The following is a 24828-nucleotide window of genomic DNA, read 5'->3' as shown; positions in this document are numbered from 1 at the left end:
GGCTGTCTAAATCATTTGCATTTAACAGATGATCTTGCTCCCCTCCAGTTCACAGCGGGCTGATCCCCAGGCCCGTGGCTGTCCAGGGCTCGTAGGCTGTGCTCTAGTGCACCAGCACAAACCTGGCCCCTCCAGTTGGCTTCTTGGTTTACCAAGACTCTGCTGCATGTGTTCCTAAACCTCCTCAAGCCTGATGTCCTTATTATTGTAGTTATGCAATTCAGTTAGAGAGGCAGTACATTTATTACAGTAATGAAGATGATTATTAAACAAACATTTATTGAAAATTTGACCTGCTAGTCTAGGCATTTGGGATGCATCAGTGAACAAACAAACAAAATTCTTGCCCTCATGAAGTTCGAGTGTTAAGGCGGAAGCTGTATCATATGCTGGATTAGTGCTATGGAGAAAACAGTATAGGCTAGAAAAGACTGAATGGGGGCAAGGATAGCTACTTGAAATAAGGTGATAGGGACAGTCTCACCAAGAAGATGACATGTGAGCCAAGACCTGATTATTAGAGCTAGCTCTCTAGATATCCAGGGGAAGAGATCCTGAGAAGGGGAAACAGCGAAGGTGGAGTCTGAAGTGAGAGCTTGTTTGGCCATTTGAAGAAGTGTGTGGAGGTCAGAGTGGCTGGAGCCTGTGACCAAAGGGGGAAGATGGCAGGAGATGAAGTCAGAGAGATGAGCTGGGTACAGAGCATTGTGGAGCCTTGTCATTCCAGTAAGGTGGGTGAGCCATGGAGGAGCCGGAGCTGAGTGACAGAGTCTGACTTACAGTTTAATTAAACTGTTGGAATGTGAATGTAAATGTGAAAAGAAATAGCAGCCTTGTTTCTAGGGGAACTATGTTGAATACCTTAAAAAGTCTCCACAGAGGTGAGTCACTAAAAATTTGCTGTCAAATTAAGTGTGAGTGAAACAGCTATCAAAGATTGGGGGAAAACACAAAAATGCAGAGAGCAGAGAGATTCTGCCTTTGGATTTATTTGCAAGCACTTTAAGCTTTCTTTCCATTTGGAGAAACTTCACACTGGAAATGGAGAGGATATATTTTGGAGGTTGTTAATTGTCTGCATAATTTCTTGCTGCTCTCTCACCTCATGACCTGGTCTTGAAGAAATGAATGTATCAATGAAATTGGATGAGTTTACATTTTCATGTACTTCAAATTAAAAGAAAAAATTTAAGAACATTTATATACTATTCTAGGATCCTCTGATTAAACAATTCATTGGGTGAGAGGATTTCTACTCTAAGATGCTTTACAGTCGAGAGTTGGCTCTGAGAATGATGGTGTGGCTCCCTGTCCCAAACCCTGTAAATTCTACCCATGTGCATTTTATTTTATTTTAATTTTTTTGTATTTTTCCGAAGTTAGAAGCAGGGAGGCAGTCATGTGCCCAACTGGGATCCACCGGAATGCCCACCAAGGGGCAATGCTGCCCATCTGGGGCGTTGCTCCGTTGTGGCCGGAGCCATTCTAGCTCCTGAAGCAGAGTCCATGGAGCCATCCTCAGCACCCGGGCCAACTTTGGTCCAATGGAGCCTTGGCTTTGAGGGGGGGGGAGATAGAGAGGAAGGAGAGGGGAAAGGTGGAGAAGCAGATAGGCACTTCTCCTGTGTGCCCTGACTGGGAATCAAACCCGGGACTTCCACATGCTGAGCCAACTGGCCAGGGCCTCTACCCATGTGCATTTTAGAACTAAGCATAACTTCAGAGATCACGTAAACCCAACTCTTCATTTTATAGGTGAGGAAAGTGGGGCAAGTGCAAAGTTCCTGAGCTTTATTCATTCAGATGGGTGACCAGCAGCAGAGAGTGGGTCTGGTGGAACAGCAAAGCATCGGCTTTACCCAGAAGTACATAAAACGTATCAACCAAATGAGCACACTGATATAGGCACTGTCTGCTAGTTGCTAACTCTCAGTTTGTCTTGTGAGGCTTCCTCCCACTGACATCTTTTCAGTTGCCTAAGAAGCTGCCACATATAGTGGAACATTCATGGCTGTTTTGTTTCTTCCTTCCCTGCTGAAGACCAGCGCTGTGACCTTGAGCAGTTCACACAACCTTCCTGAATCTCTTTCATGCCCTATCTGAAATGAGAATAAATAAAGCCTCTCCTGGAGTTTTCTGTGGAGTAAGAAGGTAGTGTGGAGAGACACCCAGGTTCAGTGCCCGACGTGAGCTTTTCCTCCCGTACCCAGTCCTCTTTACCAGCTAAGAAGAAGTAGAGGAAGAGAGAGTTATTAAGCATGTACTGTGCATTTCATACTCTCCACAGTCTCAGGAAACGGATTTTGTCTTTACAGATGAGGAAACAGGCTCAGGAAGTCTAAATCACTTGCGCAAAATGACACAGCTAGTCAGAGTTAGAAGAGGGGATTCAAACTCTGTTCTGACTCTAAAGCCATTTCACTGAGTGGACGGCTTCTCACAGCCAAGCTAGGCTGCTTGTCTCTGAACACAGCGTATTTCACCTTCGGTCCTGTGTGCCCAGCCCTTCCTGCTGCACCTGCTGTGCAGTTGTCTCTGCCAGTCTCTGTCCTGACCTGCAAGAGCCAGCTGTCCCTGGCTAACCCCTCTCCGTTCACTGAGGCTAGCCAGCACTAGTATGTGCTAAATTCACTCATCATGCAAGAAACATTTTAGGGGTCGTTCCATCTTAAAAAAAAACATATAATCATACTCACACATATTCCCAGCAATGGATTGTGTTTCCCAACTTTTGACAGCTCGATGACCTGGTGGTGGCATGCTGGTGATCGGGTTCCAAGCTGTCTCGCCTCTCCCTTTAACTATCGTTGCTACCTTTCTTTCCATTCAGGTGGGAAGTTACCTGAAGGGAGTCAGAACACCAGGGAGGGTCCTCTACCTTGAGAAACACTGACTGCTCTACTTTGGGTTGCTTCTTACCCTAAAATACCCCTGTACCCCCAGCCTCTCTGGACTTTCTCTAAAGTCAGCCCTTGTGGAAGAAAGAGAGTGACTATGTTAAATCAGAAATCCGTCAGAGGAAAACCACCTACATAACATGTTTAACTGTGACTGGGGCGTTGAATGTGAGGAGGAAAATCAAGGCTGTTCTTCAAAGTTTTTGCCTATCTTCTGTTCCTTACCAATTCTATGAGTAGAAGAATTTTCATTTCTTTTGACATCATCACCAGTGAACAATGATTAGGTTCTTCCTGGCAGTGGAGGGACTCACCTCACTTTTTACATCTGTGAAATGGAGGTAAACTACACTGCTCACAAAAATTAGGAAGTCAGGAACGTACAGATACTCCGGTACTTTCAGCCTTTTGTACAGTGCATTTTCACCAATGAAATAAAAGTCAGTTTTGCATCACATTTGCATAATCAAACAACTTTATTTGACTTGTCATTTACTTTTCTGATGTTCTTGTTTAATAAAAAAATCAAATGCTTCTTTTTTTTTATAGCTTCATATTCATTTTGAAATATCCCCTAATTTTTGTGAGCAGTATATTTTCTTCACAGGGTTGTTGTGAGGGTTAAAGGAGCTCAACATGAAGCTTTTAGCCCAGTGTTTAGTGACTACAACGCTCAGTAAAGGTTAGCTGCTGTTATTGTTGCTATTAAGTAGTTATGATTTAAAAACTTGGACCAAACTAAGCTTCTTCCCTAAACCAAAAGTGTTAAGTGTTTGGGTTTTCTGACATGGAATACTTTTGCTCACAAATGCTGACAAAGTGAGTCATGAGGCACTAACTTTTAGCACACATGAAAAAAAAAATTTTTCAAGGATAATTAAAAATGTGGAGGGTTTACTATATATGGTATAACATAGTGAAAAGATCCAGGCTTTGGAGTCTGCATCTTAGTAGTGCTCCATACTCGCTGTTCTCAGATACGATATTTAATGCAGAGCACTGTACTCCTCATATGGTTGATGTGAATATTAACTGAGAGTCTGCTTGTGCAAGATCTCAGACTGTGCTTGGCAAGGAACCAGTGCTCGTATCATCTAGGTGGAAACACAGTGTCAGAGTGGAAATGACTGGGTGATAAAGGCCAGGTTTGGGTCCTGGCTTTGTAATCACGAGCTATGTAGCATTGAGTCAATTGCCTGAAAGAAATGATGTCTCAAGGTCCTGGCTGGTTGACTCAGTGGTAGAGCATCAGCCCAGTGTGTGGAAGTCCCTCGTTTAATTTCCGGTCAGGGCACACAGAAGAAGTGACCATTTGCTTCTCCACCCCTCCTCCTTTCCCTTTTCTCTCTTTATCTCTCTCTTCCCCTCCTGCAGCCATGGCTTGGTTGGCCCCAGGCACTGAGAATGGCACCACGGCCTTGCCTTAGGCACTAAAATAGCTTGGTTGTGAGTAACTGAGCAAAGGCCCCAGATGGGGAGAGCATTGCCCCATAGGGTGCCAGGTGGATTCTGGTCGGGGCACATGTAGGAGTCTGTCTTTCTGTCTCCCCGCCTCTCACTTAATAATAAAAAAAATGAGGTCTCAGTTTCTAAATTTGTCAAATGAGAAAATTAGATGAGCTGCTCTCCAGGATTCCTCAGCACAGCGCTTGCCAATGGAATTTCTCTGCTCTGCAGAGCTTTCCAGTACGGTAACCATGACCCACATGTGGTTACTGAGTGCTTGAAATATGGCTGGTGACACTGAAAAACTGAATTTTAAATTTAGCTTAAAATTAATTTATTAAAATTTGAATGTAACTGGCCACATGTGGCTCATGTCTATTGTATTAGACCATGCAATTATAGAACTTTAAAATTCTAACCATATTCGAGTACTTACACTTGAATTAGTCTCGTGGATAGTTCTCACCCCTGGTGAAAGCTCACTGTAGTGTTGTTAGCAGTTGTGAGGAAGGTCACAAGAAATTTGTTGGAGTACCTGAGTTTGCTATTTGATTATTAGTTTAAATATATAACTTGAACAGTCATCGCTGCTACAACAGTACTCTCCCCATATTGCTCGATGTGTTTCCTTGAATACAAGAAAAGGGGTGGAGTTATACTTAAACCCTCACTAGCAATCAGTCTTACATATTCCATTCAATTTCTTTCTAGCTTTATTGAGATATAATTGGCAAAACTGATATATGTTTAATATGTACAACCTGATGTTTTGTTATGTGTAAACATTTTGAAATAATCGCCACAATCAAGTTAATAAACATAGCCATCACCTTACTTAATTAACATTTATTTCTCTCCTTCTTCCCTTTCCTTCCCTTCCCTTCCTTTCCCCTTCCCCTTCCCCTTCCCTTCCCTTTCCCCTTCCCTTCCCCTTCCCTTCCCCTTCTCCTTTCCCTTTCCCTTCCCCTTCTCCTTCCCCTTCCCCTTCCCCTTCCCCTTCCCCTTCCCCTTCCCCTTTCCTCCCTCCCTCCCTTTCTCCTTTTCTTCTTTCCTCCCTTCCTCCCTTCCTTTTGGTGGTAAGAACACTTAAGATCTACCCTCTTAGCAAAATTCAGGTATACAATATAGTATTATTTACTGTAGTGATATTGTTGTACATTAGATCGCCAGGATTTATTTTACATAAGTGAAACTTTGTACTCCTTAACATTTCCCTTTTTTATGCTCCCCCTAGCTCCTGAAAACCACCATTCTACTCTCTGCTCTATGAGTATAACTATTTCAGATTCCACATATAAGTGAGATCATGTAGTTTTTGTCTTTCTGCATCTGGCTTATTTTACTCAGCATAATGTCCTCTAGTTTGTCTATGTCATTGCAAATGGCAGGATTTCCTTCTTTTTAATGCTGAGTAATACTCCATTGTGTGTGTATATACACACCACATGCACATTTTATATCTATATATACAAACACATATACACAGAATTATATATATTTTCTTTATCCATTCATCTGTTAATGTTAGGTTGTTTCTGTATGTTGGCTGTTGTTAACAATGCTGAAATTACAATGGGAGTGCATATAGCTCTTAAATGTCTTGATTTTATTTCCTTTGAATATATAAACCCAGAAGTAGGATTTCTGGATCATATGGTAGTTTTATTTTTAATTAAAAGAAAAAACTTCCATACTGTTTTCCAATATAGTTGTACTAATTTCCCTCTCACCAACAGTGTACAAGGGTTCCCTTTTCTCCACATGCTTCCTAACACTTATCTTTTGTCTTTGATAATAGCCAACTTAACAGGTATATAAGGTGATTCCTCATTATGGTTTTGATTTGCATACATTAAAATTTTTATAAAGTATTTTTGGTGCTTTGTTAAAGTCTGGTATATTTGTGGGAGTGCTATCCACTGCTTATTTTGTAGCAGAAAAATGTTGAGACCCTCTGGTCTAATCTGTAAGCCTTGTTTTTTAGGTTTAAAGAAGATTAAGGAAGACAATTAGAGCTCTTCAGTGCTAGTGTCTTTCTTAAAAAATTGGCATGCTATAGCATTACTTTCTTTTTTGAAACTAATTTATTTATTGTTATTTTTCTTAAGTGAGAAGCGAAGAGGCAGGGAGACAGACTCCCACATGGACCCCACCTGCAATCCACTCGGCAAGCCCCTTATGGGGCAATGCTCTGCCCATCTGGGGCCATTTCTCCATTGCTCGGCTACCAAGCTATTTTAGCACTTGAGGTGAGGCCATGGAGCTATTCTCAGTGTCCAGGGCCAGCTTGCTCCAACTGAGCCATGGCTGCAGGAGGGAAAGAAAGAAATAGAGAGAAGGGAGGGGGCGAGGAGTGGAGAAGAAGATGGTCACTTCTCCTGTGAGCCCTGACCAGGAATTGAACTGGGACAACCACGTGCCTGGCCGATGCTCTACCACTGAGCCAGCCTGTCAGGGCTACCTTTTTTTTTTTTTTTTTTTCCTTTTAAAAGAGATTGCCACCCTGGTTGGATAGCTCAGTTGGTTAGATCATCGTCCCAAAGCACAGAGGTTGCCAGTTGATCCTCAGTCAGGGCACATATAAGAACAGCTGTTCCTATCTCTTTCCTGCTCTCTTCCTTCCTCTCTCTAAAATCAATAAAATAAACATTTTTTTTTTAAATAAGAAAAGAGATCACCCATAGAAGTGGAAATGTCTTGGATTTGCATTTGTGCTAGTATTCACCAACAGGCTCAAGAGGTTTTATGAAGAAGAGAAATGAAGAAAACTTGGAAGCTTTCTCTATTAAGTGCTCAAAGATCCTCTAAACACTTAGTGAATCTCGGTCAGTGGCTACTATGAAACACCCTGAAGTTCTTAGCGGTGGTGTAGGGGGACTACTTAGCATCCTGTGCATATCCTCAGAGGAGAAGCAATAAAATCAGCCATTCCTTAATTTCCCTTAAGAGTACTGTTGGGTATTGTAGAAGATGGCTGTTTTTTGTTGTAACTTAACAAGAATTCATTATTTTTAATGCCTCCAGTCCTTCATTTATTTTTAAATACTGAGTAGTATGCTTTTAACTAGGGAAGCTACTCTTTATTAAAATATACTTTTTCTGGGCTAGACTTTATTTATTTATTTATTTCAGAAAACCAGTAGCATATTTGTCACTGTGCTAGGTGCTGGAACAAATTTTGGGAAGTTATTAGCTTCTTTTAACTAGAGGTATGAACGTGAAGACTGGACAATCATGTCAGAAATGAGATAGTGGTGACTCGGTCTAAATGACTTCCACAGGACCTTCTAGTTTGGGTTCTTACTTGTGTGGATTGAAGGGTAGAGCTGTGTGTTTCCACCTAAGGAAGCCCTCACAGAGGATGAGGAGCTCCTCAGAGTGTGCCATGAGTGACTTCCCCCCTGCATTTTTCCAGAGGCAGTGATTTTGCCCGTGGGTGCCAGGTGGGCTCTAGGTGATTCAGATGATTTTTTTTTCTGCTGGGTTTTTAAAAATTGTTCATCATAATCAGGTGTGCTAGCTTTTTTTGGGGGGAGTTCATATCTTAAAATCCTTGTGTGAGAGGAATAATGTAAGAGATATTGTGCTTTTATTGGTGAATAATCCCTATACACGTTTATTCTTATTTATATTCTTGTGGTAGGCACAGATGTTTAAGTTAACAAACACATATCTTTGCTTTGTTTTGAATTTAGAAGATGCAGCTGAGCTTGGCAACCATACTAATTTGTTCAAACTATTGTAGGCATGGTCATAATAGCTCAATTTTTTGGTCAGACCATAAATTCCCCATACCTTTTTTAAAAAATAAGGTTTGTGATATTTTTATTCCAAATTGCCTTACAATCTAGTACCTCAATTTTTTTTTACCATTTGTCTGTTTATTATTACATAGGTTTATTTTATACATAGTACATTTATATATAAATATGTATATATCCCCTAGGAAAGAACTGTCACTCATTTATGACAATTTATGGTATAATCTTGTTATAGTTGACTCACTTTTTAAAAAATTCTTTTTAAATTGTTTTTAAAGATTTCATTTATTGATTTTAGAGAGAGAAGACAGAGAGAGAGGAAGGGTGGGAGGGGGGAAAGGAAGCATCACCTTGCTTCCTGTATGTGCCTTGACCCAGCAAGCAGGGGGTCTTGAACCGGTGACCTCAGCATTCCAGGTTGACACTTTATCCACTGCACCACCACAGGTCAGGCCAGCTTACTTACTTTTTAAAGCCCTGTGCTTACTAAGGGAAAAGATAATAAATAAATATCAAATGACAATTATGAGTTAAACTTATGTTTTCTTGGAATTGAAATGACAACTATCTAAAAACAGTTGGGTTTGAAAATTTTATATGGATGGCATTTTGCTTTTGTGATGGGAAGTCACACTTAAATATGAAATTGGCACAAAATATATATATTTAAAAACTCTGAGCAGTTTTGTGTAAAATAAGTGCACAGCCTCTGGCATCCCAGCTATGTTCCTTTTAGCAATGATTTCTTAGACTCCTGGAGTTCGTAAGCTAAATGAAAGGAAGCTGGAGGGGGAAGCTGTTGTAGTAAGAAACAGTTTATTGTTAGTACCCAGGAGACCCTTGAATTTGGGCTGTGACCTGTGAGTTCTTTCCAGACAGCTTCCAAGGTTGGTTATTTATTAAATTTATGTCATTTTTTTTTTCAAAGGGAAATTGAATGAGTGGTGGAGGCCCTGGGGAGGGGAGGGTGTCTGCCTTGGAGAGCAGATTTTATAATCCCTGTACCTTACATTCTTGAAATAGTTTTGCAGTAGTGAGCAGGAAAGAATTATTAACAGAGATGGATACTTATTTGGTGCTCTTACTGTGCTGAGACTCCCTGTAATACAGGAGGAACTTGGTCTAAGAAACGGGAGAACAAGAACAGAAGGAAATCTAACTTGAAATTCATGGCTAAGAAGAAACTTCTCATGCTCATATTTGCTGTAAGTATATGGTAGTAGTAGAGATCAGACCAGATTCCCAATATTTATTGTTCAACTTCCATGTACTAGAAGCTGGCAATTACAGCTATAGCCTCAGGTCATAGAGTAACAGACCCTAGGTTGCCTACTCAACAACCCCTTTTCTCCTTTTCTCTACTGGCAAAGACCTAATTTGTTTTCAGCCCCCACCCCTCTCCCACATGACTTTGTACATCCTAACTGTAAGCTAATTAGGAAGTTTATATTCCCTTACCAGGATTGGTTCAGGAGTGAATATATGACCCATAGACCAGTGAGCTATGCATGGATGTCTGCTAAGTTTTGGGTGTTTGAAAGGACCCCTTAAATAACACCTCTCTTCTTCCAGTTCTTAATGAGTTGAGAAATAAAGAATAGATATAGAAGCAAGGCTATAATGTTTTATTTTTTTAATCAGTGAAGCTAAAGTGGAGGATATCACTTTAATTTTCTTAGCCAAGTGGGCTTACTGATTTTGAACCCCAAACTCAGGCAGGCTTATGGATTCACAAGCAGAGGTTTACTGAGGAAGTCTTCCCATGGAGAATTACTGTTTGGGGCAGCAGAGGAAGACTTATGCTCTTGGTTGATAGGTTTGATCCCCAGAAAAGGAAGGGAGAGAAAACTGAGTTAGGTATTCCCAGTTACTCTTTTAAACTTACCAATTAGATCAGGAGTAGTCAACCTTTTTATACCTACCACCCACTTTTGTATCTCTGTTAGTAGTAAAATTTTCTAACCACCCACCAGTTCCATAGTAGTGGTGATTTATAAAGTAGGGAAGTAACTTAACTTTATAAAATTTATAAAGCAGAGTTACAGCAAGTTAAAGCATATAATAATAATTACTTACCAAGTACTTTATGTCGGATTTTCGCTGTTTGGCAGAATAAATCTTTTTTTTTTTTTTTTAATTTTATTTATTCATTTTAGAGAGGAGAGAGAAAGGGAGAGAGGGAGAGAGAGAGGTGAGAGAGACAGAGAGAGAACGTGGGGAGGAGCTGGAAGCATCAACTCCCATATGTGCCTTGACCAGGCAAGCCCAGGGTTTCGAACCAGCGACCTCAGCATTTCCAGGTCGACGCTTTATCCACTGCGCCACCACAGGTCAGGCAGAATAAATCTTTATAAAACAACTTACTATAGTTAAATCTATCTTTTTATTTATACTTTGGTTGCTCCGCTACTGCCCACCATGAAAGCTGGAACACTCACTAGTGGGCAGTAGGGACCAGGCTGACTACCACTGAGTTAGATAAATCAAGCCACCATCCCAAGGATAAGAAAGGTCTGGTTGATATGCTGATAACTCTTTGCAAGAAGGAAACTTCAAGAGAAAGAAGAATGAATTCTCCGAAAATGGGAAAATTTAAAATTTATTCTTTGAACATTGGCATATGAATATGTGATCCCTGGAGTGGTTGCAACCATTTTGCAGCCATTAAAATACCTAGCCAACATGCAGAGGTTGAGGGAAGGGAAAGATGGAAAGAGTTTGGTTCCTTGAGTAGTTGGGTTTTTATTCTGCTTATTTAACAACCAGCACAGGAACTGACCTTTCTGGGGAATTGATATATGAACTAAAAAATTCCGTCATGGTTTAAACCAATATAAATAGGATTTTATTGAAATAAGTTACTGTAGACGGAAACATTCTAATCAATTCCCCAAATCAGGTAATGAACTCAGTTCAAAGCACTTTGGTTTGTGTCAGTATAGGAGTACACATATAGCAATAGCATAGTTAAGGTGCAAGTTCTAGATTCAGACTTTCTGAATTCAAATCTGAGTTCTTTACTATTGTTTGATGTTGGGTAAGTTACTTACCTCATCTTTAAAGTAGAGATAATAGCTGTGCCTATATTACAGAGCTGTTACAAAGGTAAATGAGATAATATAGCACAAGAAAGTACCTGGGATGTAGTAAGTAGTAAGTACATGCAAGCTACTGAGAATACTGTTATTCATGGAGGAAACCACTTTTGATAGTGGTCTTGAAATATGGGTTTGTTTAGAATTGGAAGAGATGAGGGAAAGTCTCTTTTTTTTAGCTAATTTGTTTTATTGATTTACTACAGAACTCCAAATGGCCCTGTAGAAGTTAACTTTAGAATGGCTCTTATCCTAAATCATTTTTTTATGCTTTGTGGTTTTATTTTTTTCTTTTATTTTTTTTAAATTAATTGTAATGGGGTGACTTTGATAAATCAGGGTACATATGTTCAAAGAAAACATCTCTAGGTTATTTTGGCATTGGATTATGCTGCATTCCCATCATCCAAAGTCCAATTGTCTTCCGTCACCTTCTAACTGGTTTTCTTTGTGCCTTCCCCTCGGAAAGTCTCTTAACATAGAGCAGTGGTTTTCAACCTTTTTTGAGCCGCAGCACATTTTTTACATTTACAAAATCCTGGGGCACACCACCTACCAAAATGACACAAAATGACACTCTAACACAGTACATATTATACATATAGTTAATAATATAGTTTCTAAATGTATTTATACTCACTTAGTGTGAAACCTGGGCCTGTTTCGATGAACACAAAAGGGATATCCTGGCAGGAATGGTAGAAAGACACACACGAAGCTCTTCCTCAACAGTTCTCAGTCTCTCTCTGTTTTTAGTTTTTATCGCAGTCAAGCTTGAGAAGCTCAGCTCACATAGATATGTGGTTGAAAACGGGAGCAACGTCAGAATAGCTTTGTTGGCCAGAATGGGAAACTCCTTGGCAACAGATAACCAAAAACTGTCCAAAGAAAGATCAGCAAACTTTAGCTTTAAAGTTAGATAACATTGTGATACATTATGATGCATTGTATATCACCCTCTGCAGGGAACCTCTTTTAAAAAGAAAAAGATCAAATATCTATATACACCATCAGGATAGATATAACCAGCTGAGGCTGAGGCTTCATCTAGTTGTGGCAACATTTACCTCCAATCCTGACCAAGATTAGAAATCGGGACCATGAGGAGGAGTAGCAGCTTCAACTACTCGCCAGGGCTACACAATGACAAGTGCGTGGCAGCCCAAGCGGGGACCTTCCTGGGTGTGGATGAGAGGTGGCCTACTATTGGTTCATCACTAGTGGTCGGGATGAATCCTAGAAGGTGATTGGTCAGTGAGCGTTCCCTGTGCCTCTACTCTTCTTGTCGCTGATAGCTGGAGGGATTGTGAGGGGAATGTTTATGTTCGGATGGAGGCTGCGGGCTGGATAAATAGTCCATGGGTCATATCCGGCACGCGGGCCGTAGTTGGGGACCTATGTTTAATTTCCCCACCGCACACCTGACCATGTCTCACGGCACACCAGTTGAAAAACACTGACATAGAGGACCTGTATGTCTAAAAGTGTAAGAGGCAAATGTAGTCCAATTTGACTGACATGTGAGAAGTGATGCGATGGAATGCTGAGAAGGGATGCTTAAAGTCCAGATCACGAAGGGCTTGGAATAAGGCATTTGAATTCTGTAGGCAGCAGGGCCCCTTTGGAATGGAAATCATTTGCTCTTGAATTCTAACTCTATCACTACAAACTGATCAGTATATTGTTGGAAGTGAGATATCATGGCACATTCCTCACCATGTGCCTCCGTCTTCTCATTTTCATGAGGGTCCAGATGTAGTTGCTCTGTTAAGCTTTGAAGAGGGCACATGGGTGGCTCCAAGTAACTGATCCTCATTGCTGAAAAAAAAAAAGAGATCAGTTTGCAAACATATTTCTACTGTGAGTGAGTGCTATTAAGTTCATTATTAGTCCAGCAAAAGTGGGTTCATCTGGAATTATGTCAACTGAAACTCCCTGTTAATAGGCATTATTAATTCACTCCTTTAATATTGATGTTTATAATGATGTCCCTTGAGATGGTGGTATAATTCTTTTCCTTCCTCTTTAACCTAGTTGGCATTTCTTACTTTTCCTTCACCTTTTGCAAAGATTAAATTGTGTTCTGTATTGTATTAGGATAAGGTACATTTTATTGTTGTTAAAAGTATTTTTTTTCATGGAAACCTGATTATCTGACACATGCTACCCCAGATTTGGAAGAGTGTAGTTTTCCCCCATGTTGTACAGCCAACTTGCTATGTTTTTGTTTGCTTCTAGAGTCTTATCAGTTATCAATTCTTACATTTAAAATGTGTTTTAATTACAGTTGACATACAATATTATATTAGTTTCAGGTATAAAACACAGTGATTAGACATTTATATAACTTATGAAGTGTTCACCCCAGTAAGTCTAGTACCCATCTGATGCAACATGTAGTTATTACAATATTATTGATTGCACTCCCTGTGCTATGCTTTTGCATTCCCATTACAATTAAAAAATGTATATTGCCTGACCTGTGGTGGCGTAGTGGATAAAGCATCGACCTGGAATGCTGAGGTTGCCGGTTCAAAACCCTGCACTTGCCTGGTCTAAGGCACATATGGGAGTTGAAGCTTCCTGCTCCTCCCCCCTTTCTCTCTCTCTCTCTCTCTCTCTCTCTCTCTCTCCTCTCTAAAATGAATAAATAAAAAAAATTTAAAAAATGTTTTATTAAGTTGATTCTTCTTTACTTTCATCAAAATCATTTAAGATTATTGCGAGTTGATAGACATTAAAATCCTGAACAAATTTTAAATGTAATTTTCAGTTTAATTTATTATTTTATTTTTTGTATGGCTGGGACATTAGAAGCAAAAAGACAAATTATAATACATTTTGTCAGAAAAAATTTAAAAACGTGTTTTTTTAAAAGAAAGATCAAGTGTGGTAGGATACTTTAAGGAATAGTAGGACCTCTTGAAAAACATGAACTGCTACTAAAGATTCTTGATGGCTTGAAGATTTAGGAGAGGAGAGGAAGATTGTATAGGAATGAGATAACTCAAGTGCATATGAAAAAAAGAGCATCTCATGTTAAACAGCTGCCTTGGTTACCACTTTAGTAGAATAAATTAAGCTGCTGAAGAAAAAGTCTGTTTATATTTCTTACTGTGTCACTGCTGACTTGGAGGAAAAAAATAGCAGTAATAACAGGAGAAAATTGTAAAAGCATAATAAAAGAAATTCTGTGAGCATCAAGACATGTATATTCATGTGAGGTACTTTTGTGAAAACTTATTAAGGTCAATGACACTCAGTAGAGGAGATTGTATCTTTAAAATTATGAATTCAATTTTTATGTATATAAATAAATTATTGTCAAGAAGAAAAAAAATTGAAAAGGGTAAACAATAGTGTGTTTTAAAAACTAAACCACAAAACTGAGAATATCATTTCAACTTTTGAGAATGATTGCTTTATTTTCTAAATGAAAATAGCCATGTTGGTGACGTCATAGAAATGGCGCCGTGAGCAGCGCGTCCGACAGATCTCCCCTAAATCACAACAAATTTATCAACTAGAAACAGAAAAATTTATCCTCGGAGCATTCCGGAGTTCCACACAAACTGAAAGCGAAAGGACTGTTATCACTTGAATCTGAGAGACGAGGGTGTGGAGGAAGCTACAGCAGCGATGTTCATTCAAGCCGCAAGGGAGTGCACCTGTGGTGAGTCAGCCCACACTCGGGAGCTGCGAGCAGCCGCGGGCACGCGCCCGGTATGGTTGCAGAGCGAGCACCGCCCACACTCGGGAGCAGCAAGCAGCCAACGGCGCGCGCCCGGTCCGGTTGCAGAGTGAGCACCGCTAACGTTCCCAGCGGCCCGCGCACTGCGAGTGAGAGTCGCCAGCCACCGGTGCCCGGAGCACCCCATTCACGCATGTGCCCTGGGCATTCCACATGCCCAGAGCGCCCTACTGGCCCGCAAACCCAGGGTGCCCCATTATCCTGCGCCTGGTGCGATCCAGCCGCCAGCGGCAGGGCGAGCGGGAGAGGCACCAGGGTGTTCTTCTACTTGGGTGATTCTCTCCGTGGGCGGGGCACCTCACCCAGCCATTCAAGCTAACAATCAAGCGTTGGGGGAGGGGCGCACGCAGGCAGCCTAAAATACCTTCGGGAGCACAGCTGCAACCCAATCACTGAAATTAGCTTAACCCATGAAATCTGCGCACCCTCGGTTCTAATTTGATAAGATCTCTCTCAGTTCAGCGACCCAAGACAAGAGGCGTGATATTTTTTAGTGCCTCTCGCTAAAGGGGCGGGGGCCACTTCTGATTGATAGAGCCTCCATATTCAGGGATAAACGCTAACAAGAGGGACTTGGCAGATAATAAGATCTATACTACACTAGTCGCAAGCAGAGACTAGTGCCTCTTCTTCCCAGCCAAAACAGGCTACAAAGTGTGGAAAGCCTGGGTTGAGAGGTCCAACTGAATGCTAGGCGCTGAACAGTCACCTTGACAACAATTGACTCCCACCCCCGCCTGATTACACTGGAGGCCCTGACTGCCAGAGCCTTTCCCAAAGCCTTGCACTGAGTGGGGATAGAGTGGGGATTTCCCAGCTCTTTGAGCCTCTTACTCCCCAGGCAGAAGCAGTTGCAGCCTTATAGCTGGATCACCAGGCTGCTAATTCAGGAAGGGGGGACTAGGAGAGAGAATCCAGGAAAGCAAACTCTCTCATCGTTGGACCCTGCAAACGCCAACAAGCCTTGACTACCAGCAAGACTAAAGCCAATTATATGACATTGCCATAGAATCCCATCAACTGCAAATCCCTACCCAAGTGTGACACAGGGGCAGAGCCTGGGGTACAGAGTCACCGACCAGGAAGAGGGAGAGAAAAGAAAAAGGAAGAAGTTAACTTCTCAAAATCAAGAAAAATCCACAGACTTTACAACTTGTTCCACTAATTTTTTTTTTGTTGTTGTTTGTTTCTTCTATCTTATTGCCTTTATTTCCTCCACCTTGGTCCTTCTATTCTCTGCCCATGTTATGCTTCCCTTTTCTTGAACTACACTACCCATAACTGTTACATTTTATTTCTCTTCTTCATCCTCACCCTCCTTTAAGGTTATACTCCAAAAACTTAACTCTCACTCTCTCCTCTTTTGTTTTTTTTTTTTTGATTTGCTTTATTTTGTTTTTTTCTCTTCCTTTTTTATTTCTTCCTTCGTTTTTCTCTTTTTCTTATTTTTTCCTTTCTATTCATTTTTTCTTTTCTCGTTTCACTTTCCTCCCATTTAATCCTCAATCACGAACAAATTAGTTAATTTGGGACTCAAGGCTTTTTTTGGCTTTATTTTTCTTTTTTGCTTTTGTTTTTGTTTTTTTCTTGTTTGTTTATTTTTGTGGCATTTTGGGTCCTCCCAACCCAAGGTCTCCATTGTATTTAGTCTTCGCTCCACTTAATACAACAGATTTTTACTTATTATTTTTATTTTTTTCTTCTTTATTATTCTTTTTTTGGTCCTTTTTTCTGGTTCCCTCTTATCCCTCTCATTTTACCTCTTAGTTGACCATCACTTACAAGCAAATCATCTTATGCTTGTCTAAAATTTTCTTCCTTTTTTTTTTTTTTTTGCATTTAGTAGGTCCCTACTCCCTTTTTTTGCCCCTTGAACTCTTCACCCCAAATCAGGCCCTCCATTATAGGCACGATATTTCCCTGAGGAGGGGAGAGGAGGGAAAGAGAAGAAAGAAAAAAAGGGGGAAATAATAAATTATTACTGTTTTTTTTTTGGTGGGGTGTTTTACCTTCTTTTTTTTTTTTTTACTTTTTACTCTTTATTAATTCTAATTAGTGCTATCAACAAGAGCACCCTCAGATGCCAATAAGAAAGAGGAAATCGAATATTATGGATACAAAAGAAAGAGAGGTAACACAAATAGATGTGGAAAAATCTATGGAGAAAAGACTTAACATATTGGAAGCCTTGGAGCTAAATGACAGAGAATTTAAAATAGAAATCTTAAAAATACTCAGAGATATACAAGAAAACACAGAAAGGCAATATAGGGAGATCAGAAAACAACTCAATGAACACAAAGAATATATTACCAAGGAAATTGAAACTATTAAAACAAATCAAACAGAAATGAAAAACTCAATTCACGAGCTGAAAAACGAGGTAACAAGCTTAGCTAACAGAACAGCCCAGATTGAGGATAGGATTAGTGAAATAGAAGACAAACAACTTGAGGCACAACAGAGAGAAGAAGAAAGAGACTCAAAAATAATAAAAAACGAGAAAGCCCTACAGGAATTGTCTGACTCCATCAGAAAGAATAACATAAGAATAATAGGTATATCAGAGGGAGAAGAGAAAGAAAATGGAATGGAGAATATACTCAAACAAATAATAGACGAGAACTTCCCAAGCCTGTGGAAAGAACTAAAGCCTCAAATTCAAGAAGCAAACAGAACACCGAGTTTTCTTAACCCCAACAAACCCACTCCAAGGCACATCATAATGAAGATGACACAAACCAATGACAAAGAAAAAATTCTCAAGGCAGCCAGGGAAAAGAAGAGTACAACATATAAAGGAAGGCCTATTAGATTATCATCAGATATCTCAGCAGAAACTCTACAAGCTAGAAGAGAGTGGACCCCAATATTTAAAGCCCTGAAAGAGGAACTTTCAGCCAAGAATACTATACCCATCAAAGCTATCCTTCAAGTATGAAGGAGATATAAAAACATTCACAAATACAGAAAAGATGAGAGAATTTATCAACAGAAAGCCCCCACTCCAGGAAATACTAAAGGGGGTTTTCCAACCGGATTCAAAGAACAAAAGAAAACAACACCACAAGTAACAGCTCCACCAAGAACACAATAAAACCAAACTTAAACTGTGACAACAAAGGAACAAAAGGGGGGAGAGGATGGAGATTAACAGTAGCAAAGGACGATGAAGTGCAGAAATACTTATAAGATAGGGTACTACAATGAATATGGTAGGTACCCTTTTCATTACTTAATGGTAACCACCCTTGAAAAAACCACCACAAAAACACTTGACTTAAAAAAGGTAGCAACAGAGGAAAGAAGTATGGAACACAAACAAACAAAAACAAATGATAGAAAAACAAAAGAGAAGAATCAAACTAGATACAAAACTAACAGAAAGCAATTTATAAAATGGCAGTAGGGAACCCACAAGTGTCAATAATTACACTAAATGTAAATGGATTAAACTTACCAATAAAAAGACACAGAGTAGCAGAATGGATTAAAAAAGAAAATCCAACTATATGCTGCCTACAAGAAACACATCTAAGCAACAAGGATAAAAACAAATTCAAAGTGAAAGGCTGGAAAACAATACTCCAAGCAAACAACACCCAAAAAAAAGCAGGCGTAGCAATACTCATATCTAATAATGCTGACTACAAGACAGAAAAAGTACTCAGAGACAAAAATGGTCATTTCATAATGATTAAGGGGAAGTTGAATCAAGAAGACATAACAATCCTTAATATATATGCACCAAACCAAGGAGCACCAAAATATATAAGACAGCTACTTATTGACCTTAAAACAAAAACTAACAAAAATACAATCATACTTGGAGACCTCAATACACCGCTGACGGCTCTAGATCGGTCATCCAAACAGAGAATCAATAAAGATATAGTGGCCTTAAACGAAACACTAGAACACCTGGATATGATAGACATCTACAGGACACTTCATCCCAAAGCGACAGAGTACACATTTTTCTCTAGTGTACACGGAACATTCTCAAGAATTGACCATATGTTGGGCCACAAAGACAATATCAGCAAATTTAGAAAAATTGAAATTGTACCAAGCATATTTTCTGATCATAAAGCCTTGAAACTAGAATTCAACTGCAAAAAAGAGGGGGAAAAACCCACAAAAATGTGGAAACTAAACAACATACTTCTAAAAAATGAATGGGTCAAAGAAGAAATAAGTGCAGAGATCAAAAGATATATACAGACAAATGAAAATGAAAATACGACATATCAGAATCTCTGGGATGCAGCAAAAGCAGTAATAAGAGGAAAGTTCATATCACTTCAGGCCTATATGAACAAACAAGAGAGAGCCGAAGTAGACCACTTAACTTCACACCTTAAGGAACTAGAAAAAGAAGAACAAAGACAACCCAAAACCAGCCGAAGAAAGGAGATAATAAAAATCAGAGCAGAAATAAATGAAATAGAGAACAGAAAAACTATAGAGAAAATCAATAAAACAAGGAGCTGGTTCTTTGAAAAGATCAACAAAATTGACAAACCCTTGGCAAGACTCACCAAGGAAAAAAGGCACAGGACTCAAATAAATAAAATCCAAAATGAAAGAGGAGAGATCACCACAGACATCATAGATATACAAAGAATTATTGTAGAATACTATGAAAAATTATATGCCACCAAATACAACAATCTAGAAGAAATGGATAAATTCCTAGAACAATACAACCTTCCTAGACTGAGTCATGAAGAAGCAGAAAGCCTAAACAGACCAATCAGCAGGGAGGAAATAGAAAAAACTATTAAAAACCTCCCCAAAAATAAAAGTCCAGGCCCAGATGGTTATACTAGTGAATTCTATCAAACATTCAAAGAAGACTTGGTTCCTATTCTACTCAAAGTCTTCCAAAAAATTGAAGAAGAAGCAATACTTCCAAACACTTTTTATGAGGCCAACATAACCCTCATACCAAAACCTGGCAAGGATGGCACAAAGAAAGAAAACTACAGACCAATATCTCTAATGAATACAGATGCTAAAATACTAAACAAAATACTGGCAAACCGAATACAACAACATATTAAAAAAATAATACATCATGATCAAGTGGGATTCATCCCAGAATCTCAAGGATGGTTCAACATACGCAAAACGGTTAACGTAATACACCATATCAACAAAACAAAGAAGAAAAACCACATGATCTTATCAATAGATGCAGAAAATGCTTTTGATAAAATACAACACAATTTTATGTTTAAGACTCTCAACAAAATGGGTATAGAAGGAAAATATCTCAACATGATAAAGGCCATATATGATAAACCATCAGCCAACATCCTATTAAACGGCATAAAACTGAGGACTTTCTACCTTAAATCAGGAACAAGACAGGGTTGTCCACTCTCTCCACTCTTATTTAACGTGGTGCTAGAAGTTCTGGCCAGAGCAATCAGATAAGATAAAGAAATAAAAGGCATCCATATCGGAAAAGAAGAAGTAAAGGTATCACTTTTTGCTGATGATATGATCCTATACATCGAAAACCCGAAGGACTCCACAAAAAGATTATTAGAAACAATAAACCAATACAGTAAGGTCACAGGATACAAAATTAACATACAAAGGTCCATAGCCTTTCTATATGCCAACAATGAAATATTAGAAAACGAACTCAAAAAAATAATCCCCTTCACGATTGCAACAAAAAAAATAAAATACCTAGGAATAAACATAACAAAGAACGTAAAGGACCTATATAATGAAAATTACAAAGCATTGTTAAGGGAAATCGAAAAAGATACAATGAGATGGAAAAATATTCCTTGTTCTTGGATAGGAAGAATAAATATAATCAAAATGGCCATATTACCCAAAGCAATATACAGATTTAATGCAATTCCCATCAAAATCCCTATGAGATTTTTTAAAGAAATGGAACAAAAAATCATCAGATTTATATGGAACTATAAAAAACCCCGGATAGCCAAAACAATCCTAAGGAAAAAGAATGAAGCTGGGGGCATTACAATACCTGACTTTAAACTATATTATAGGGCCACGATAATCAAAACAGCATGGTATTGGCAGAAAAATAGACACTCAGACCAATGGAACAGAATAGAAAGCCCAGAAATAAAACCACATATATATGGTCAAATAATCTTTGATAAAGGGGCCAACAACATACAATGGAGAAAAGAAAGCCTCTTCAACAAATGGTGTTGGGAAAACTGGAAAGCCACATGCAAAAGAATGAAACTCGACTATAGCCTGTCCCCGTGTACTAAAATGAATTCAAAATGGATCAAAGACCTAAATATAAGACCTGAAACAATAAAGTACATAGAAGAAGACATAGGTACTAAAATCATGGACCTGGGTTTTAAAGAACATTTTATGAACTTGACTCCAATGGCAAGAGAAGTGAAGGCAAAGATAAATGAATGGGACTACATCAGAATAAAAAGTTTTTGCTCAGCAAGAGAAACTGATATCAAAATAAACAGACAGCCAACTAAATGGGAAATGATATTTACAAACAACAGCTCAGATAAGGGCCTAATATCCAAAATTTACAAAGAACTCATAAAACTCAACAACAAACAAACAAACAATCCCATAAAAAAATGGGAAGAGGACATGAACAGACACTTCTCCCAGGAAGAGATACAAATGGCCAACAGATATATGAAAAGATGCTCAGCTTCATTAGTTATTAGAGAAATGCAAATCAAAACTACAATGAGATACCACCTCACCCCTGTTAGATTAGCTATTATCAACAAGACGGGTAATAGCTAATGTTGGAGAGGCTGTGGAGAAAAAGGAACCCTCATTCACTGTTGGTGGGACTGTAAAGTAGTACAACCATTATGGAGGAAAGTATGGTGGTTCCTCAAAAAACTGAAAATAGAACTACCTTATGACCCAGCAATCCCTTTACTGGGTATATACCCCAAAACCTCAGAAACATTGATACGTGAAGACACATGTAGCCCCATGTTCATTGCAGCACTGTTCACAGTAGCCAAGACATGGAAACAACCAAAAAGCCCTTCCATAGAAGACTGGATAAAGAAGATGTGGCACATATACACTATGGAATACTACTCAGCCATAAGAAATGATGACATCAGATCATTTACAGCAAAATGGTGGGATCTTGATAACATTATAAGGAGTGAAATAAGTAAATCAGAAAAAAACAAGAACTACATGATTCCATACATTGGTGGAACATAAAAATGAGACTAAGAGACATGGACAAGAGTGTGGTGGTTACCAGGGGTGGGGGGAGGGAGGACATGGGAGGGATGGAGGAAGAGATTTAGGGGGAGGGGGAGGGGCACAGAGAACTAAATAGAGGGTGGCGGAGGACAATCTGACTTTGGGCGAGGGGTACGCAACGTAATTTAATGACAAAATAACTTGGACATGTTTTCTTTGAATATATGTACCCTGATTTATTAATGTCATCCCATTACCATTAATAAAAATTTATTTAAAAAAAATAGCCATGTTATTTTATTTATTATATTAAAAATAATATAAAATAATAAGAAAAACATTAAATATAAAAAGTCTCCATTAATCCCAATAATTCCACAAACAAAAGTAATTACTACTAATTATAAATTTATTGCAAACTTTTTCATTTTTTTTTCCTTTTTTTTTGCGCAAGAGAGACAGGAAGGTGGAGAGATGAGAAGCATCAATTCTTTTTTGTGGCACCTTAGTTGTTCATTGGTTGTTTTCTCATGTGCCTTGACTGGAGGCAGGGCTACAGCAGAGCGAATGACCCCTTGCTCAAGCCAGCGCCCTTGGGCTAAAGCCAGTGACCTTGGGCTTCAAGCCAGCAACCTTGAGTTCAAGCCAGTCTATGGGGTCATGTCTATGATTCCATGCTCGAGCCAGCAACCTTGCACTCAAGCTGGTGAGCCCCATGCTCAAGCTGGAGGAGCCTGTGCTCAAGCTGGTGACCTTGGGGTTTCAAACCTGGTCTTCTGTGTCCCAGACTGGCGCTCTATCCACTGCACCACCACCTGGTCAGGCTGCGCAGCCTTTTCTATAACTGTCTGTTAAGTGTGTGAGTTTAACAAAAACAAGCTTATTGTACATATTGCTTAGTCACTTTCTTTTTTACTTGATACTGTATAATGAATATCTTTCTGTGTCAGTACATATCAATCTATGTCCTAAATTGATCATGGATAAACTGTAAGTTACTTTAGCCAACCCTGTTGATTGGTATTCATATTCCATTGTTTTGGTATTAGAAACAATAAAACATTTTAATTAAAAGTATGTAAAAAATAATTTTTCTGAGGGTAAGTTATTTCCTAAGGATAAATTTCAATCATTTTCTATGGGTAAATTCCTTTGAAATACAATCTTTGAGTCACATTATATAATATATAATTTTGAAAAGCATATTTGTATACAAATTTAGTGCATATTACTAAATTTCCCTTCAGGAAGGTCATACTAATTTTCACTGCTATTAGCTGGTATCAGTGGAGAATTCTGATGTAAGGATAAAACCAACACTTGATTTTTTTTTCTGAAGTGAGAAGCAGGGAGGCAGAGAGACAGACTCCTGCATGCACTCAACTGCCCAGATCCACCCAGCATGCCCACCAGGGGATGATGCTCTTTCCACCTGGACCATTGCTCCGTTGCAACTGGAGCCATTCTAGCACATGAGGTGCAGGCCACGGAGCCATCCTCAGCACCTAGGACAACTTCTGCTCCAATGGAGCTTTGGCTGCAGGAGGGAAAGAGAGAGATAGAGAGAAAGGAGAGGGGGAAGGGTGGAGAAGCAGATGGGCACTTCTGCTGCGTGCCCTGGCTGGGAATCAAACCCGGGACTTCCACATGCCAGACTGACACTCTTCCGCCGAGCCAATAGGCCAGGGCCAACACCTGATTTTTGAATGATTGATTTTTAAAGGTTGGTGGAATAGAAGAGAACATTAACAAATTTGATAAAATTTTAAAACTTTATAGAAACATAAAACTAAAACAACCTAAGGTGTACACTTTCAAAGAATTAGTGTTATAAAAAAGCTACTTAGTATTCATAAAGAATTCATGAAAATATTTAATGATACCACTAATCTTTTGGAATTAAACTGACTGATAATAGGAATAGAGAGGTCACATAAGAGAAAACACAAGTAGCAAAATATATTAAGGAGAACCATTGTTAATAGCCAGGTAAAAACTAAACCAATAATGAAATATCAACTTGTACCTGTTAGGAAAAAATTTTAAATGATCAAATTTAGTTTTGATGAAACTTCTGGAAATTTGCCCATAAAAAATAATTTAGAAGAAAGAAAACTTATACCTGAAGAAGTGTTCTTTCCATCATTATTTATAATTAAACTAAGAAATTGTCTTAGTGTCTATATTAGAGGAGTGGTTAAGTAAATCATCATGGATTATGTTGATAGGGGACATTATACAGCCATTACAATAATTGATGCAAAGAGCATCTAGCTATGTAGACAAATTGCAGTAATGTTAAGTGAAAGGCATAATACTCAACTCAAACTCTGTGATTGACACTATTTTAAAAAATGTGCCTTTCAGTGACTGAAGCATGATAAGGAGGAAAAACCCATTTTATGTCAAGAGGAGGGAGAAAGCTTGTAAATAGAGGATATGGAACCAGAGGAGAAAGAGGGTAGAAGTTATGAGGACGAAAGGATAATGGTTGGAAAAAAATCGAGTGGAGACAAGATGGATAGAGGTGAATCAAACCATAAATGGCAGGGACAATGGAGACAAGGTTCTTTTTCAAAGTCAGAAACAAAGCAGCAGAAAGTATATGAAAATTACATTATGTGGGGTCCTTATTGTGTGTGATGGAAACCCAACCAAAACTGGCA

The 24828-nt window shown here is 39.0% G+C and overlaps 1 protein-coding gene across 2 annotated transcripts in view; it reads left to right on the top strand.

Moving 5' to 3' along the window:
- Window positions 1-24828, top strand: part of FRAS1 (Fraser extracellular matrix complex subunit 1) — a 514100-nt gene that overhangs the window by 9401 nt on the left and 479871 nt on the right. The window contains exon 1 of one of the 2 annotated variants that reach the window (XM_066279181.1): window positions 9242-9309. The exons of the other annotated variant lie outside the window; for it this stretch is intronic. Coding sequence (XP_066135278.1) covers window positions 9274-9309 — 36 coding nt within the window. The 5' untranslated portion in view covers window positions 9242-9273. Of the gene's footprint in view, window positions 1-9241; window positions 9310-24828 lie in introns of those variants that run through there. 2 annotated transcript variants of the gene reach the window in all.

This window comes from Saccopteryx bilineata, chromosome 5 (assembly GCF_036850765.1).
Source record: "Saccopteryx bilineata isolate mSacBil1 chromosome 5, mSacBil1_pri_phased_curated, whole genome shotgun sequence".
Lineage (NCBI taxonomy): Eukaryota > Metazoa > Chordata > Mammalia > Chiroptera > Emballonuridae > Saccopteryx > Saccopteryx bilineata.
This window is presented reverse-complemented; position numbering and strand designations above follow the sequence as displayed.